This window comes from Suricata suricatta, chromosome 17 (assembly GCF_006229205.1).
Source record: "Suricata suricatta isolate VVHF042 chromosome 17, meerkat_22Aug2017_6uvM2_HiC, whole genome shotgun sequence".
Lineage (NCBI taxonomy): Eukaryota > Metazoa > Chordata > Mammalia > Carnivora > Herpestidae > Suricata > Suricata suricatta.
Genome location: NC_043716.1, coordinates 1259960 through 1278405, shown reverse-complemented (window position 1 = coordinate 1278405; position 18446 = coordinate 1259960). Strand labels below are relative to the sequence as shown.

At 56.1% G+C, this 18446-nt stretch overlaps 2 protein-coding genes across 2 annotated transcripts in view; one reads left to right on the top strand and one right to left on the bottom strand.

Moving 5' to 3' along the window:
* Positions 1–906, top strand: part of ZFP3 (ZFP3 zinc finger protein) — a 26658-nt gene extending 25752 nt beyond the window's left edge. The window contains exon 7 of the mRNA XM_029928779.1: positions 844–906. Within this exon, the coding sequence (XP_029784639.1) occupies positions 844–906 (63 nt within the window). The remainder of the gene's footprint in view (positions 1–843) is intronic.
* On the bottom strand, positions 801–18446 carry SCIMP (SLP adaptor and CSK interacting membrane protein). Its single transcript, XM_029928550.1, has 5 exons — positions 17884–18446; positions 7156–7279; positions 5486–5546; positions 2726–2799; positions 801–2355 (listed from the first exon to the last, which is right to left on the bottom strand). Exons 1-5 carry the CDS (start codon positions 17902–17904, stop codon positions 2201–2203), a joined length of 435 nt encoding a protein of 144 aa, XP_029784410.1. The 5' UTR covers positions 17905–18446; the 3' UTR covers positions 801–2200.

Below are 18446 nucleotides of genomic sequence, written 5' to 3'. Positions count from 1 at the left end.
CTTCATTCATTCACTCATTCATTCAGTTGGTCATTCGTGCACCGTGTTCAGTGAGCATCCATGAAGCGCCTGGGCTCTGTGCTGGGAACAGAGAGGACACTGGGGGAAAGAGAGACACAGTCCCTGTCCCCACGCTGCTCTCGGTGTGAGGTGGGGTACGCAGCTCATCCCAGGGTGCTCTCGTATGGGAGGAGAAACATCGAAGGCACCACACTCAAATTTTGGGTGCTGAGGAAAGCTCTGAGCAGACACGGGAAGGAGAAGGTGGGGAAAGATGTTCTAGACAGAGGGGCGAGTACGGTGCATGGCCTTAGGGGCACAGCAGACCACAGCGCAGGTCATTTCACATGGTCGGAGCAGCAAAAATTTGGATGCAGTGGAAGTTGTAAGGGGAAGTTGACACATCTTGGAACCAAGTTAAGGAATTTGGGGGTTTTCTGAGGGTAATGCGTGAAGATGAGATTTAAGCAAGAGAATGAAGCAGTCAGATGTTCCCTTTAGAAAGCTGTGTAGAAAGGGGACCAAGGGTGGGGGGGAGGGGCCGTCAGTTCCTTCTGGGGCACGCTGACCCTGAGGGCCTGTTGGGAGGTCATGCGGGGATGCCCTGGGGGGGCAGCCAGCCTGGGACTGAGGAGAGGGCTCAGCCCGAGCCTGACATGTGAAAGCTGCCATTGTAAAGGCGCGCTGAGCCCCAGTTGGCCGGGGGCAGGGGGAGCCTGAGGAAGAGCTGTCTGGCATCTGCTTTTAACTCTGGTCACAGATGGAGGTGGTTTTCAGAAAATTGAGAAGAGGAAGCCATATGTGTGAAACACTTATGCCCTTTGGCTTATTTTTTTCCCCCAGCACTTGGAGGAGAGTCCTCTCGGGGTCACGGGGTCCCAGAGTCCCGCCACAAGGCCACAGTGAGGCAACCACGGGCCACCATAAGGCAGTAGTAACACAGGACGCTGGACGTCCGTGGCATGTAGGGAGACAGAGCCTGGAGAAAGCACAAGTCCCCACTGGTCCGGCGGTGGCCGGGGGGGAGCTCAAACACAGCAGGTGCAGCTGTCTGTCCATCTCGTGCCAAGGAGCTCAGTCCCAGGGCCACTCCAGGTCTTCTGGGGTCCACGGCGCGCTCCCCACAGCCTGCTCAGTGCTGATTTCCCGGTGGTTGCTTCCAGCTGAGCATCTCTGATCTGCTTCCGAAGCGTCCGTCCTGGGGCTCCAGGAGATCAGCGCCGGGGTCAGAGCCTCCAAGCTGACTGGGGCCCTGGGGACCGTGACCCTCTTGCCCGCGTCTCGTCAGCGGCCCCACCATGCTGAGGGGCTTGGGGACAGTGATCCCGGGCGGTTGGGACAGGGGAGGAAGTGGTCATGAGCATCAGACGCAAGGACTGAAGCCCCTTGAACTCTCATCTCGAATCTGCCCTTTAACAGCCCTTGCTTTCCTGTTCCCTGCAATTTCCCCTCCCCCCACCCCGGGGGAACTGACTTTCCCGTAGCTCCCTGTTTATACACACTGCAAAATGATACTGCGATGCATCATGTATGGGCTTGGGTCCAGAAGGCGACATCTGTGTGGACAGTCACAGCGCTGCCGGGAAGCAAGAACCCGGCGAGCACCTGGATCTCTGCGTCTGCCCATCCGTGCATGTCACAGAGGGGCACTGGGGTGTGGGGTGTGCGTAGGTGGGGACAGTTCCCAAGAACAAAAAGCACCACTAACCCTTGAAGAGCCTGCTGGGTGTGACGTGTGACCGCACACACGAGCGCTCAGCCGCACTGTCCCCAAGCCCTGGGTGTGACAGTGACAGGTGGGTGGGCCCGAGGGCCAGCGGGGGAGGGGGAGCTGGGGGCTCTATAGCCAAACAGCAAGATCCAGGATAGCTTAGAACCAAACAGAAGGGAAGGGGCAAGGAGTGTCAGGAATGGGGGTTTCTCACGTATGGGAGCTGCAGAACCCCGGGGCTCCCGTCCGCAGTAGCTCAAGGCCTGACCGCTCCGGTCTCTGGGGCAGAGCCGCGGCCCCTTTCCTCTGGGAGGCATGTGGCCATGGGGCCCTGGGTCGAAGCTCCGGGAGTGTTTATTCCACGGTGCTGTGCCACAGCCCCGCCTGCGATCGGGTCCCGTTACCGAAGCGCTTCCACTCTCCACGGCGTGAAATCTGCTGCACCAATGCCCTTCAGCTCCCTGCCCGCCAGAAGGCAGACACGGTGTCTCAGAAATGACGCTTTTCCATGTTTGCAGGGATTTCGACATCATCATAGTCATCTAGAGGCTCAATGTAGCTCGGGATGGAATCCGTCTTCATATTTCTGACCTTATTGACCAGCGAGTAAGTGGCCGGCGGCTGAATCAGGGCATCCTGTGGGGCTGGAACACATGAAAAGGTCCTTGGAGGCCAGCTGCTGTGTGCATATTATATATAAAAGTTTTTATTTATTTATTTGAGAGAGACAGAGACAGTGCATGTGGGGGCAGAGAGAGAGAATCCCAAGCAGGCTCTGAGCTGCCAGTGCACCCGAATGCAGGGCACAAACTCACGAAACCCTGAGCCAGCAGGCTCCAGGCACCAAGCTGTCAGCAAAGAGCCCGACACAAAGCTCAAACCCATGAACCGTGAGATCATGACTGGAGCTGGAGTCGGACGCTGAACCAACTGAGCCCCCCAGGTGCCCCTGAGCTAAGACATTTAGATGAATTTGTTCCCCTACCCTGAATGTTACCAGCAGCAGATACTTACGGGCGTGTTCTGGAAAGAGCAAACCCCTGGGCGGCAGGGGGGGTAACTGAACTGGTGATTCATTAAGAACATTCCTGGAGAGAGAGAGAGAGGAGTCAGGGTGGGTTTGAGCATGTCGGCTGTCAGCCTGCAAAAGGGAAACATCAAAGAAAACAGACACTGTTGGACATTTAAATCTTCATTCCTAAAAGCTGGAGGTATCTCCTTCCTTCTGGTTTGTACACCGTTTGCATAGGAACCGTTTCCTCCAGCCCCGGGGACAGCTGGATTGGAGGGAAGGAAGGGACTTTGCGTGGAACACGTTTCCTGGTTCTTGGAGCTGTTGGGGCGGGGGGGGGGGGAGCGGTAAGCAGCAGGTGTGTTTTCATTAGCCAAACACACGTGTTCCTAACGCTAAGGGCACAGGTGCTGACCGGGTATTCAGCACATCCTGCCGAGATGGCTGCGTGTGGCCGTCGGATGCGTGTGCGAGAACGGTGGCGGCAGCCCAAGCCCGACCTTACCCGCATGCGCAGCAGCCGCGGCGGACAGAGTCGTGAGGCCGGACGGCGTGCAAGCCCACGCACAGGGGCACGCACAGAAACACTGACGCTAGATAACATACGCTGGCCGATTCTATTGCTTAAAACCGTTTTTTTTTTACATTTATTTATTTATTTTGAGAGAGACAGAGAGGGCATGACCGGGGTAGGGGGAGGGAGGGAGACAGAGACAGAAAGAGAGAATCCCAAGCAGGTTCCTCGCGGTCAGGGCAGAGCCTGATGCGGGACCTGAACTCACGAACCATGAGATCATGACCTGAGCCAAAACCGAGAGTCAGATGCTCAACGAACTGAGACCCAGGCGCCCCTGGCTGATTGCATTTGTGTAAAGCATAAAGACAAGAAAAGAACGAGCGTCTCCTGTGTCTGGTAGTGGCGATCTTTGGGGTGTGAGGGCTGGGAGGGAATAGAGGCCAGTGAGGAACTAGCAATTCTGTTTCTTGATCCGGGCGCCACCCACCTGGGTCTGTCTGGTTTGTGGAAATTCAGAGTCGTGCTCGACCTTGTACAGCTTCCTGCATTCGTATCACACTTCGGTAAGAATCAAACAAGCAGAGGCCGCAGGAGAGCCTCTTTGCCTGGACCCACCACCCCCTCCAGGTTCTATGACCTCCACACAGGAAGAGATTGCTTTGAGCCAAGTTTTGCCCTCCTGTGCGTGGCTATGTGCCTCTGAGGATGCACAAGCCTGCTTAGGATGCTGGGATGAGTGGACAAGGGGACGTGTGGCTAGAGCTCCGTTAGTGGCCTCTGTCCACCCCTCCTGGCTGTGCCCAGGAGAGGGGAAAATTGATCTGTCTTTGGGAGATACCGGCTCCCCCTTTCTCCTCCGGAGCTGGCCTGACTGCCAAAAACAGACAGTGTGATGGAGCCTCTGCTGGCCAGACAAGGGGCCTCTGTCCCTGGGCTGTGCAGGGCGGGGGAAGGTTTGCCTGGTCTTGGATTAGCAAATGCACTTGTCCGTGGCTAAGAGCCCCATCCTGCAGTGCCAGGTTTATTCTCCTTAAAGCTGATATTTGATATTTTGTTATTTGCATGACATGTTTGTCCTACTCAAGGGGGTCAGAAGAGCCCCTTGGTGGGGAAGAGGTCTCTTATTTGCTGGATCCACAACAGAAGTCACTCTAGGAAAGCACAGATTTTGGGTGCAGTCAGGTTAAGTGTTCAGCTTCAGCTCAGGTCACGATCTCATGGTTTGCAGGTTCCAGACCAGCGTGGAGCTCTGTGCTGACAGCTCAGAGCCTGGAGCTGCTTCCGATTCTGTGTCTCCTTCTCTCTTTCTGCCCCTCCCTCACTGGCTCAAATTTGTTTCAGACAGTGTATTACATTCCAAAATAATGACTGGCCCTTGACCAGCCCCAGACCCTTAACCTCTAAGCTCTGGGGGAATGAAGCACCGTGCATGTGACTGTACCATTGGAGAAGACTACTAGAAGCTTCCGCCTGGGTTCCCCTGGGCTCCACCCTATGTGCTTTCCGTTGCTGAGTTGATTCTGTACCCTTCTACGGTAATAACCCATGAACGTGACTACAGTAGCTTTTCTGGGTCCTGTGAGCTTCTCGTGAATCATCAAGCCTAAAGGCGATCTTGGGGACCCCCGACACAGATAGCAATCATAAAAGCCCCAAATAGATCACAAAACACAAAAGTAAAGCGAATGGCATAGTTTCGTTAGGCACACAGCCTCGAGACGGCTATCCTGGTGGTGTGTCAAAAGAAAAGGAGGGTAGGGGCCCCTGGGTGGCCCGTTGGGTGGAGCCTATGACTCTTGATCTCAGGGTTGGGAGTTTGAGCCCCACCCTGGGTGTAGACATTACTTAAAAATAAAATCTTGAAAGAAAGAAAGAAAAAGAAAAGAAGGAAGGAGGGAAGGGGGAGAGAGAGAGAGAAAGAGGAAGAAAGAGAAAAAGAGAAAGAAAGGAAGGAAGAAGGAAAGGAAGGAAGGAGAAAGAAAGAAAGAAAAAGGAAGAAAGGAGAAAGAAAGAAGAGGAGGGTCGACCTAACCCTGAGGGGTGGGCCCAGCACCCAGAGCCTGACCTGTGACCTCTACCAACTAGACCAGACGAGGACAGCTGGGGGAGAGAGCCCCACGGCGCCCTGCAGCCCCGGAGCTCGGGCCCCTCCCCCGAGGGCGGGGAATTGGCAGGCAGGCCAGGTCCGGGGCTCCCAGGCGCAGGTGGCCAGGCGGCTGTCCGCGCAGGGCTGCGGGGTACTTACTCGTACGTTTTCTCCTCGTCCCTGTGCCCACTCGAGGGCTTGGCCACGTGCCACTTCTTTCCTAAGGAAACGAACAGCCATTAATCATCGTTCAGGAAGAGCCGGCAGAAGGTGTGAGTGTGCAAGGCCCTGGGACCTCAGGTGTGTGCAGAGCACGTAGGGGGGACCACCAAGGGGCACGGACTTCGGGGCACTTGGTGGGCGGTGGAGCCCGGCTTTGACGCGGGCCTCTGACCATGAGCCCCGGACTCTGTGTCACTGTGTATGTCACCTGGCTGTGCTAGGCGGACACGTCACTGTTTGTTTTCACCTGCGTGTTAATAGCGGTGGCTTAAGATCCAGGAGAGCGGCCAAGGTTCTGTTCAGGGTCATACTTTGGTCTGGATCTAAGAACGTAACATTTCAGGAAGGCAAATGGACAGAGGAGCCAGGAGCCAGAATATATTCATGTTAAGAAGACAACCCCAAAACAGGGCGTTTGGGTGGGTCAATCAGTTAAACACTTGACTTCCGCTCCAAGTCATGAACTCAGGGTTGGTGAGTTCAAGCCCCGCGTCGGGCTTTGGGCTGACAGCTCAGAGTCTGGAGCCCGCTCCCCTCTCTCTCTGCCGCTCCCCTGCTTGATCTCTCCCTCTCGCTCTCTCTCCAAAATAAACATTAAAGTATATTTTTAAAACATCTATAAAAGAAGAACAAAACCCAACTAATTACCATCAAGGGGTCGAGGGCAGAGAGCATTGGACTGGAAGCCCAGTGGGCCTGAGTTCTGGTCCCAACTCTGCCACCGACTCCTGTGAGCCCTCTGTCAAGGCCCTTCCTGTCTCTGAACCTTAACTGTCATGTCTGTAAGACCAGATGGAGGGGGGTGACACGGTTTTGCTCTTGTGGAACCGGGCCTGTCAGCACTGGGCGAGCAGGGGTCTGAGGCTGTCCCAGACGCCGTGACAGGTCGGCCGAGGGTGGCCTGCCCAGACTGCCCTGGGGGAGGAGGCATTTACCATCCCCGGGTCATCGGAAGGGATAGGATTGCAAGAAAACACACCACTGAATCAAGAATGGCAAGTTTTGGGAGAACAGAAGGCAAAGCGGAAACCCACTTGCAGGTGGTGTAAAGTTGGTGTCAAGCCCCCAGGAAGCTGCTTCTATGTTTTGAGGGTGCCAAGTCCCCATGACCGAGGCGGCCGCCTTCCTGGAAGGTTCGGGTCTGACCCGAGAGGACGCCGGGTGGTGGCCGAGGTGCCCCTCATGGACTGAGCCCGAATTTCAGGCCTCAAGAAGTCTTTTCTTTGAAACCGCTTTGTTGGGGAAGGCTGTGCGAATGCAGTGTGTAGGACACGTGTACCACTCAATGTGCTCGGAACCGGACGGCCTCTGGCATCCTCTGGACCCGGCCATCTTCCAAGTCCCAGGGGTGCGAGCAAGAGCCGGGCGGGGGACAGAAGCCCTGCACCAGCCTGTGCCTTCCGCACCTCAGCCTGCGCACCGGCAGCGCCTGCACGTCGGTTCCCCAACCTCCCTTCGCTGTGCGGGTAGGGGACCGAGGCCGGGAGATGCAGGTGGCGGCAGGGCGAGGCTCCGACCTAGAGCACATAGTGGTTAATCCACACTCGAGCCACCCCAGCCCTCCTCTCCACGCCCCCCTCCAGCGGCACCAGGGAGATGGCCGTTACCCTGTCTCAGCAGCTGCCGACACACACAGTACAGGATGAGGGCCAGGCCCACTGACACAGTGACGATGGCCGCGGCCAGGATGATGAAGAAATTGTCCCTCCACCAGTCCATCGCGACGGGACCCTGGGAAGAAGGAGACAGAGGAACGAGACGTGATTGGGGGTGTGGGGGGGGGCAGGTGCCATTGTCTACCACGTTTTGGGGACACCCCTGCTTAGGGGTGAGGCAGGCCGAGGCTCAGACCAACCCTGCCCGTCAGCGGCTGGGAACCCTCAGGCCAGGCCCTTCATCTGCGCTTCCAGGGGACTCCCGAGCTCCGGGGATCAGACGTGTGCGTAGGAGGCTGACTCCCTGCTCTGTCTTCCACGGCCAAACGTGCAGGGTACTGACGTCATTGGAAGACTCACTAACTGCAGTCATTTTGTACCCAAGGGGCAACATAGACTTAACTCCTATTGTGTTTTTGGCCTGGGGGTTAGAAACACACCTTGGTGGGCCTCTTGAGTGAGGCATGGGTCAGAAGGGGAAGGTGAAATGCAAAGTAAGGCCACCGAAAAAGGAACAGGAATCTGGGGGCTGAGCGCTGGCCGACTCGGGAAGCAGCAGAGTCTGGGAAGGGCAGATCTTAAGTGCTGTCATCACAGAAAAGAAGTCGTGACATTCGCTGTGGTGGCGGGCATTTCCCAGACGGTGAAAGCTCAGGGTCTGAGTGTCTTGTTCTGCGAGTGCTCCGCAAGAGGAGCAACCGTTTCTGGTAAATTTAAAATTTTAAAAATATTTATTTACTTTTGGGAGACAGAGAGATGGAGGGCGAACATGGGAGAAGCAGAGAGGCAGACACAGAATCAGAAGCAGGCTCCGGCTCCACGCCGTCAGCACAGAGCCGGACTCGGGGCTCCAACCCAGGAACCGTGAGATCGTGACCTGAGCCGCAGTCGGATACTCAACTGACGGAGCCCCCCAGGCGCCCCAAATAATACAATTTAACTGGATAAACTATCGATGTCTTATAATACGAGCAGTAAGTGTGATGCCAAATGTCACATGACCAACACTAACCAACGGCCCGCCCGCCCTCCGTCCCTCTCTCTCTCTCTCTCTCTCTCTCTCTCTCTGTCTCTCTGTGGGATTGTGGGTGGTCGTCTCCCATGCTGTGGTGCTCGGTGTCATGCTTCGGTGTTTAGCATAAATCAGTGATTTTTTTGGGACGTTGGAAGGTGCCCACAATGGCACTAGTGTATTTTTGTCCCTTCAAAGCACCTGTGGACAGTCTTTTCCTTTTCCAGACAACAGTCTAGGTCGTTGGATAGGTTCCTTGTTAAAGTTACATGAAAAGAAAAAGTTTCCATTGAGCCAATGGATTGCAGTGATTCCATCAGTGAGAGTGAAAGCTGTTCTATAAAATAATTCTCGGCTCTCTTGTCTCCTTCTTCTTCTTGTCTCTTGTCTTCCCCATGAAGGGGAAGTGGAGGGTAATTTGTTTGTTTTTCTTTATATTTTGTATTTTCTTTTTAAATTAAAAAAATTTCAATGCTTATTTATTTTTGAGAGAGAAAGAGAGACAGAGCATGAGCAGGGAGGGGGAGAGAGAGGGAGACACAGGCTCAGAAGCAGCTCCAGGCTCTGAGCTGTCAGCACAGAGCCTTACATGGGGCTTGAACCCACGAACCGTGAGATCATGACCTGAGCTGAAGTCAGATGGTCAACCGACTGAGCCTCCCAGGTGCCCCTCATTATTTCTCATGGGGAGATTCGCTCTGATATACAATTACTTTGGATTACAAACATGTTTCCAGAACAAATTATGCTCTCGAATCAAAGTCTACAGTATACATGTGTATCCAGTCAACACACTGTGATTTTTAAATTCCACGGTGTTACTAACTATATCTCAATAAACCTGGGGGAAGCAGGGGAGAAAAAGGTAAGAGAGCAGAAAGTCTGAGGATTGTTAGAAAGTCCCCGTGGGGAGGACGTCCAGTACTTTCGTGGGACAGTTATGACTAACACTCAGTCTGAAGCTGTTGTCGGTGCCATTGGGCTGCCATTTTCCGTTCCCATCAAATCCTCAATAAAATTGCACAGTGAAAGCCTGTATGAGCAGAGCCTAGGGAGTAATGACATGTGCGCTGCGGTTTCCCAGCCAGGGGTGACCTAGGGACAAGTAGGGCAGACAGCAGGTGCTGGGCCCCAAGCGATTGGGAGGGGGGGCTGCAGGAGGGACTAGTAGGAGGAGCCTCCAGGAATGCAGGGAACTCGGGGGAGGAGCAGGGCCCCCCGTCATCCACAGTGAGGGCGCTTTGCCTGTTTGGATATTAGAGGAAAAAATGACCCTTGAGACCGGCATGTTCTGGGTGTGTGAGCCTCAACTTCCTGTGTCACCATTTAGCCAATGGAAACTCGCGCATGTTTATGCCTGTACAGCCGTTTCCAGTTAACGCTTTTGAGTGATATTAACGCTATAAACAGGGCCCAGGCAGCGGAGCAGGGACAGGGTTAGGGCTGCTCAGGCCATTGTTCCTACAAAGCCTTCTGACTGGGCTTACTGTTTATTTTTAATTAAGAAAAAATTTTTTAACGTTTATTCATTTTTGAGAGCGAGAGAGAGAGAGAGCATGAGCTGGGGACGGGCACAGAAAGAGGGAGACACAGAATCTGAAGCAGGCTCCAGGCTCTGAGCTGTCAGCACAGAGCCCAACGCCGGGCTCAAACTTGGGAACTGTGAGATCATGACCTGAGCCGAAGCCGGACGCTGAACCGACTGAGCCCCAGGCGCCCCTGGGTACTATTTAAGCCTGCGTTTGTATTACTGGTATAGTGTCCTCATGCATTACGTTGTTCTATTATAATTTGGATTTTCAGATCCCAACTTCGTTCCTTTGGTGAAGGTTTGGCTTCATCAAACATAATGGTTTTGGCTATTAATCAAGTTATACATAGCAAAACCTATTGTGTGTAATGAGTACTTTTGTACACGCATCATTCTGCAGCTTTTTTGCTCAACTTTTCGCTCAATGGTGGCAGATGTGCTGGGAATTTACTCTTAAGAGAGTGAAGTGTCTGGCCACGTAGTCCAGGCCCCAGGCATGCCCTCAGCAGAGGCTGTGTTGTCAATCACCTTTTCAGGATGCACAAAAGAAAGCAATAGCGGGACAAGAACAAGGAGGAAAAGGGAAAGCATGGGGACGGGAAACTTGGCTCTCAGGAGGGCTCTGTGAACTTTGCTTTTGCCGGGCCCAGTGAGGGCACAGGGCACTGGACTTAAGAAAATGCCACACAGCAGAGGGGGGACTCTTTGTTAATAAACCTAATTGGAACCTGACCTTCAACTATAGGGGATGGATCGATGGATGGGAGGGTAGATGGAAGGAAGGAAGGCCAGTTCCATGGCCATGGTGCTGCCCAAGACGGGACATGGGCTCTGGGCAGCGATGGGCAGGGGTGCGTCCTGCCAATGGGGGGGTCGTGTGCAGGTGGCTGGCAGGGCCGAGCTCAGGTCCCGCAAAGTGTGCAAGCTGAACCCCACCGGTGTCGGCCAGCCTGGACAGGACTGTGGGGTGCAGGGCTCCCCAGAGCTACTGAGGGGGGGGCCCAGAGCATTGGCCGAGTCTCTCAAGAGAACCCTCAGGGCTGGGCCTTGAGCCCCCACCCAAACCAGGAACTAGATCAGTAGGAGAGGCCACTGGTGGGAGACTCCCCATGGAGAAATGTCTGTCCTCAGTGCAGGGTGGGGTGCGGGGGGGGCGGAGGTGGCCCCCACCCCTTCCTCCCGACCCCTCACTGGGGCAAAGTGAGCGGCCTTGGGTCAGAAACCAAAGCTTTAAAATGAGCCACATTTTCCAAACGGAGTCTATCCAACAATCAAAAGTAACCTGAAAGTTTTGGAATTGGACTGAAACGTCCTTGGGGTGGCCTCCCCCCGGGCAGGGACAGGAACACGCTGTGCGCGGTCACCACTAGCGCAGGGGCTAAAAACAGCAGGAATACGCTGTCTGTCCCCCTGGAGATCATAGGTCCCTCATGCACCGTCACGGAGCTAGAAATCCAAGTGTGGGCAGGGCCGTGTCCCCCCCCACCCAGCCCCCGCTGCTTCACTTCCCTCTTCTGTGGGCTTCTGGAGGCCACTCGTGTTCCTGGCTCGTGGCCCAGTGGGGTGATTCCCCCCTAGCCACATCTGCCTCTGACCTCCTCTCCCGCCTCCCCCCTGCACTTGGACAACCCAAGATGATCTCTCCATCGCGGGGTCCCCCGATCAGCAGCCCTAATCCACCTGCACCCTCAGTGCAGGGATCTGAGGGTGTCACAGCTTCTGGGGGTGATGGCAGGGGGGTCACCGCACAAGCCACCTGGGGGTCTCCCCTCAGTAGGACGGGCGCTGGTTAACAAGCTTGTATCCTTGCCTTCGGGAATCAGGAAGCAGCGGGAGGCAAGTGATGGGTCTGCCCCCTTCGACAGAAGTCCACCCCGAGGCGCCGACCCAGGCGGGAAGCCCAGGGACCTGCCCCCAGGCTGGGGACAGACTCGGGTCTCTGTCTCTGGGCGGTGACTGCCACACGTGAGGGAGAACCTTTGTTCTCAAGAGTCTGAGGACACAGGAAGGTTCCCAAGGCAGGACTGGAGCTCGCGGGTAGGGCAGGGCCCACTCGTGGGCCAGAGTGGGGGTCCAGGGTCCAGTAGAGACCAGAGGAGGAGCAGGCATGGGTCCAGAGCCGGGCCACCCCAAACCACAGGTCAGCCGGTCCAGGGCACGGTGGGGGGGGGGCTGCACCCACAGGTGCAGGCCTTGGGAGGGGGTCAGGAGCTGCGGGCCTGACCCCAGTTCCCGTCAATGGGGGGAGCATCTGGTGGACCCCACACACGGAGGAGGGAGGAAGGCAAGACCCACGGTGGGGGCACCGCTCTGATATTCACTGAGCAGGTGGGGAGCGGCAGACCCTGGGTCAAGAGCACGAGGAATATGGAAGCACCCCCCCACCCCGAGGCTCGGAATCACCTGGGTAGCTTGGAAACCCGCCTGTCTGTCTGCCCTACACCAGAGACTCCCATTTAACTGATCCGGGGCGGGGCCTGGCCCCTGGGGGGGTTTGTTTGTCTGTTTTAATAAAATTTTCCAGATGAGTCTAATACAAGGCGGGCCAGGGTTGAGAACTGGTGATCAAACGTCATCATCTCTTAATCCTTATGAAAACCTTCCCGGAGCACCGCCTAGTAAAACCCTTCATTTACAGCGGAGGGTCAAGGTAGCACAGCCAGTCATGGGCTAACCTAGGACTTCAGCTCAGGCCCGTCTGACGCCGGGCTGTGTGGTCTTTTTACTCTGTCAGGCTGACCCCTGGCTGGTAAACGTTTCTTATCATAACAGAACTGAAAGCAGAACCTCGTTCAAGAGCTTCCAAAACTGGCAAGACCTCAGCCTTTAGCCGTGCCTGGCTCCACATAATTAGAACCGCGGTAGAAACTGCGTCTCAGAAAAGTAACACGCGCATGCGCTCCCTGCAGCCCTGCTCCCTGCAGCCCTGTGGTCTCACTTAATCGTCTCCACCGCTGGTGGTTCCTGCCCCGTTGTACAGATAAGACCATAGGCGCTCAGGAGACCTCATCTACTAGCCTAGGGGTGCAGGGCCAGGAAGCAGAAAAACCAGAAGCCAAACCCAGCCCTTTCGGGCTCCAGGGCCCTGACCCCTGACCCCCACATGGTGGCTTTGGGAAGTGTGTGAAAATGCAGATGCTAGGGCCCCAGGACCCTTCTCTGCTCCCAGTTCTGATTTGTGGGTCCCACGTGGGATGTGGGGATCAGCATTTGTAACAAGTGCTCCAAGGGGCTCGGCCTCTGGGAGGGAGGTGCACAGGGCCAGTCAGTTGAGCCCCCCAGCTGGGGTGGGTCAGGAAGCTGGCGGCTTCCCCCACTCCCGGTCAGAGGCAGTAGCAGTGGGAGAGGGAAAGGCACTAAAAAAGACCCCGCAACCAAATACCTTTCCTGTTTGCTCCTCACAATGCCCCAAACTCTGTCATCAACAAGTCACTCCTCTGCAGAGCCAAGTTCCAAGCTCCCTCTCTCCCTACTTCCTCTCCATTCAAACTCATTTGCCTGGGTGTGCCAGACTCTGAGAAAGAGAAACCAGTTTTTACTAGGGTATGAATGACTTCCTTGGGGTTCCCCAGGGCACTAGATTTCTCCCTTGAATCCCCTAGGGCATTGGCAAGCCCCGGGGCATACTAGGATCTTGTCCAAATTCCTCAGAGGATATAACGGAATGCAATTTAGGAACAAAGGCCCTCTTATCGAAGCTTCCTCCTCCTGCCCCTCTTCCCGGTTCTCCTTAGTTTTCCTACCCTCAGGACCGGCTCTGAATCTCATTCATACAGTGACCTGCTAACTGATAACAGCTTAGGAGTGCGAGTCAGGGGTGGGGGTGGGGACACGCTCCATGGTCAGAGTGATGGAAACCCAGAAGGCAGGAGAAGGTAGGACACTGAGGCCGAGGAAAGGTTGCCCGTTTCTTGTCCAGGGCTGGGAGCTGGCCGGGCCGGGTAGGAGGGAGACCCGAGTTCGACCCCACGTCCCGTGACTCCGTCTGGGATTCACTGGACGTTTGTTCCCGGTCTCCCACACTGGCGAGCCTGCTCCCCCTCTGCCATCACCCGGAACACGGTGGGCGCTGCGTGCGGATCGGCGAGTGTGTGAACGTGACTGCCGCCTCTCTCCTGGCCCTACGTGCACCCCCCCAGAGGCGGGCAGGTGGGCCTTTCGGTGCGCATCCTACAGCCACCTGGCCCGGCCCCGCCCCCTGCTCTGCACCTGCCATTGGCGGGGCCATGGAGCACCAGCAGGAAGCAGAGACCCTGGCTGTGGGCGGGGCCCCAGTTTCTTACCAGTTTCCCTACCCCCCTCCAGCACCCGGCGCCACCCTCCCAGCCCTGGCTCTCAGTTCCCCTAAAGGCACTTCCTGAGAGTCAGTAACACAAGTCACACTCCACCCTCAGCCGGGAATTCCGGAGACTGTGGGTTTATTCCACACTTGCTTGTTTTTGGTTTTTTTAGCCAAGTTCTGTAGCGTAAGAAATACAGTTTACGATGTGACAGCTAGGCGTACATTCGCATACAGGACACGCCCCGTGAAACGTCCCCCGAAAGGCCTCTGTGACCCCTGGTGAGCTCCAGCATGTCTGCCCTAATCCAGCTTGGCTCGTGACAAAAGTGCTGGGGGCGGGTCTTCTAAGACCTGCGCTCCTGGTCCGGTCATGCATACTGAAAACTCAGGGTTTTCTCTGGAAAAGGAATGACCTGAAGTCCCAAAAGATGTGGGGAGAAGGTGTGGGGGGGCATGGGGGCGATGGGGTTCTAGGAGGTTCTGAGAGGCCTCCAGGGAGCCTCTGTGGGAGCAGGCAGGCTTGGACGGGCTCAGAGGGAAGGTGGGGCGCCAGCCCCCCAGTCCTGGCTCTGCTGTGGAGTTAGGCTTTGAGGCGAATCCCCTCGCCGGAAGCCAGCCCTGCCGAGACCACAAGGCTGCTGCGCACCTGCTGGGTCTCAAAGACTTAGTGTGGGGGCGCCTGGGGGGCTCAGTCGGTTGGATGGCTCGGATGTTCGTTAGACTCTTGATAGGGGCTCAGGTTGTGATCTCATAGATCACGAGATCAAGCCCCACGTCGGGCTCTGTGCTGACAGCGCGGAGCCTGCTTGGGATCCCCTCTCTTTCTCTGCTCCTCTCCTGCTCTTTCTTTCAAAATAAATAAATAAATAAATTTATGAAAAGAAGAAAATAAAAGATCTCATTAATAAATGTCTATACGGATGACATATGGGAAGGATATCTTAGATGTATTGGGTTAAGTGAAATGTATTGTTAAAATTACTTTTAGCCTTCCCCCCCTTTCTTTTAATGCTTCCGCCAATTGACATTCCTGCCCCTTCTGCCCGCTCACACTTGGATTCCTAGGACCTGGGTGTGTCGCGTCGTATTTACTGATGTCAGCTCAAAACATGTAAAACCGAGTAAAGACAGAAAGGAATCGACAGAGGAAAGGGATACCGGGCTGGCCTGTTCCTACAACGAGATCCTATCCAGAAACGTAAAACGCGGGTTCCCAATGCCAGAACAACATAGACATTGAGCCCTGGACACAGGAAATGAAAGAAGCCAGGGAGAGACTGTTGTCCAGCGTGTTGACTGCATCTCAGACAGAAGCATCTCGCTGGTGTTAATTATGTTAATTAAACAGTTTCAAAGAGAAGGAGCCATGCAGCCCCTGGGCCGGTCCCGTGTCCCTCGGATTTGGTAAAGGGCTTGACCGTGTTCATTCGTGCTCACTGGTCACGGTGGATCGCTCTGCTGACGTAGTTGTCTGCCCCGTCTTGGAAACTACGTGGCCACGCGAGCGAAAAGTGAAAATGATGAGGCGCGCCTGGGGGGTCCAGTTGGTGAGGCGTCTGACTCTTTTTTTTTTTAATATATTTTTTTAATATTTTATTTATTTTTAATACAGAGAGAGACAGAGCATGAGAGGGGGAGAGGCAGAGAGAGAGAAGGAGACACAGACATGGAAGCAGGCTCCAGGCTCTGAGCTAGCTGTCAGCACAGAGCCTGACGCGGGGCTCGAACCCACGAACGTGAGATCTGACCTGAGCCGAAGCCGGAGGCTTAACCGACGGAGCCACCCAGGCGCCCCGAGGTGTCTGACTCTTGGTTTCAGCTCAGGTCAGGGTCTCACGGTGGTGGGATGGAGCCCCACGTTGGGCTCTGCGCCGAGTGTGAAGCCTGCTTGGGATTCTCTACCCCCTTCTCTCTCTGCCCCTCTCTGGCTCCCACTGTCTCTCTCTCTCTCTCTCTCTCTCTCTCAAAAAAAAAAAAAAAATCAAAGACCCTGCTCTGGCGGAGGTGTGGTGAACACATCCTACCACATGACCAGCATCGGTATATTTAGACCTTGTTACAAGTTTGTAAGGGGCGCCTGGCGGGCTCAGTCAGTGGAGCGTGCAACTCTTGGTCTCGGGGTCGTGAATTCGAGCCCCACGTTGGGTGTCGAGCCCACTTCAATAAACAAATGAACAAACTTAACACAGTCACCTCCTCTGATTCCATGATATCATTTCTAGTAATCCAGCCTCACTAACCAGTAATCCAAAGGAAGTAAAACTTAAATGCAGAACTATGTTGGCTTCGGCACAAATTAAGCAGGGAGTGGGCGGCGTGGGGCGGAGGGGGGGGGTGAGGAAACTGCAGGAGGGCCCCTCGGTGGGCTGGGAGGAAGCCGGCGGGCAGTGGGGACAAGACCCCTGCGAACAAGCCCGGGGGAGGCTCGCGCCCCCTTCGCCGAAGAGAGCCAGGCACGGCGTGTGCGGACACCCGAGGGGGCCGCCTCTGCACGCGTCGGCCGTGTGTGTGGCGGAGCCCTTGGGGACAGAGGCCACGTCTGGGTTCTGTGCCCCTGTGGGCGGAAGGCTCCTCCTTTGTCTCCCTGCCACCCCAACCCCGCTGTGAGGCGTGAACGGAACACATTTTCCAGCCCTCAGTATCACATCTTTATAAGGAGCTCCCGCTCCCCTTCCTGAACAGGTGGCTTTTCTGGTGTCCCCACAGTGGTCCAGGTGTGTCTGACTTCCGCAGAACCTTCCGGAATTGCGGATTACTCAGGCTTCCTGAGTTATCCCAGGGTTTCCGCAACCCAGAAGTCCTTCCTTGGGTCCAACCAGATTGTCTCGCGCAGTTGCCGGCTTTCTTGTTTGTTTGGTTCTGAGGATGTGGGGGACCCCTGGAGCCCTGTCACCTGGTGGCTGTCCGGTGTGGTCAGTGGGTGGGGGTGACAGCAGCGAGGCCCTGAGGCCCCGTATTTCCTCTCTACATGAATTTACATCAAAATGAGACAATGGTAACGTTTCAAAGTAAAACTAGAAGGCCAAACACCAAACTCTGCCGCGGTTTTTCCCAAGCGGCAGGTTGTGGGGACATTGTTTCCCCTAGTTCTCTGTAGTTTTCCAGTTTTTCGAGGGGAGCAGCAGGGGTGGGGGGAAAGGTCCTAAGAAATAACAAGTGGGGCGCCTGGGTGGCTCCGGCTTCAGCTCAAGTCATGATCTCAGGGCTCAGGGGGCTCAGGGCGCTCGGGCCAGGAAAGGAGTGGTTCTCAGGACAAGTGATGCGCGATAAGATGGAACCGAAAGTACCAGGCAGCCCGGCCCCAGGTAACTTCCCAGCAGCTCCAGGGGGGTCTGAGCGCGACCCCGCGGCCACGGGGCCTCAGGGTGACTTACACATCCCCACACACCAGAGACACAGACACAGAGATGCCAAGGCTGGTGGTGGTCTAGGTTTTTCCTGCAAGAGTCCCAAGATGCAGCTCGAAGGTCACACTGTCATCCCCCCGCCCACCCTGTACCCCCCCCCCACGTACACCCATTTGGGTCCATTCGGGAGCCAACCAACCATTTTATTGACATGACCCTTCTCACTGAAAGGGTCTCAGGCACCGAAAGTCACCATCCGAGTCCAGAGAGGGGTAACTACCCGTCTACCATGGACGCACCTCTAACCCTGTCACGATGTCATTTCAACCCGAGAGGCATTTTTCTTCACCCCTCCACCCCCCCAACATACACCCCGGAACGGTGGCCAGGATCTGAGGTCCCCCAGCCCGGGAGCGGCAGAGCGCACCTTCCAAGCCCATCGGGAGATGGAGCTACGACCCCAGCCCCCCCCACGCGGCCGCTCAGGTGAGCGAGCCCTGATGCTTACCTGGGTGGCAAGACTGTCCATCTGTGAGCGGCTGAGGGGACAGCAGGGACGCTGAGTGCGGTGGCTTGGGCGCAGCTGGGAGACGCCTAACTCGCCACCAGCAGGCCTCCCGCCCACCGGGAGCAGTGAGCCCGGCCCCCACTTCCCCTTCCTGCGCGCCCACGGGTGGGGGAGGCCCGGCTCCCAGGGACAAGCTCCCACTCCGAGGTCTCCAGGAGTCAGAGTCGTCTCCTGCGAGGCCCCGCCCAGGACGACCCAGCTGTAGAGGGGCAGGCTAGGCGGTGTGGACGGGGCGGCCACGGGGGCCCCCCGCACACCAGCCTGCCTGAGTGAGCATCCCCGGCTGCGGCAGCCTGGCCCGGGGCCCCAGAAAGCTAGGACGCTGGCTCCTGCCTGGGAACAGCCCCGGTGAGGTTCCCAGGGGACAGACACTGGAGGACACGGTGGCCAAGTCTGGGGCTGCCGGCCAGTTTCTGCTCCAGAGGCCAGGAGCCTGATGCTCTGTGACACAGGCCCCACTGGCCATCCTGGCAGGGTCGGGTCCCCGTCAGCACAGGACAGTC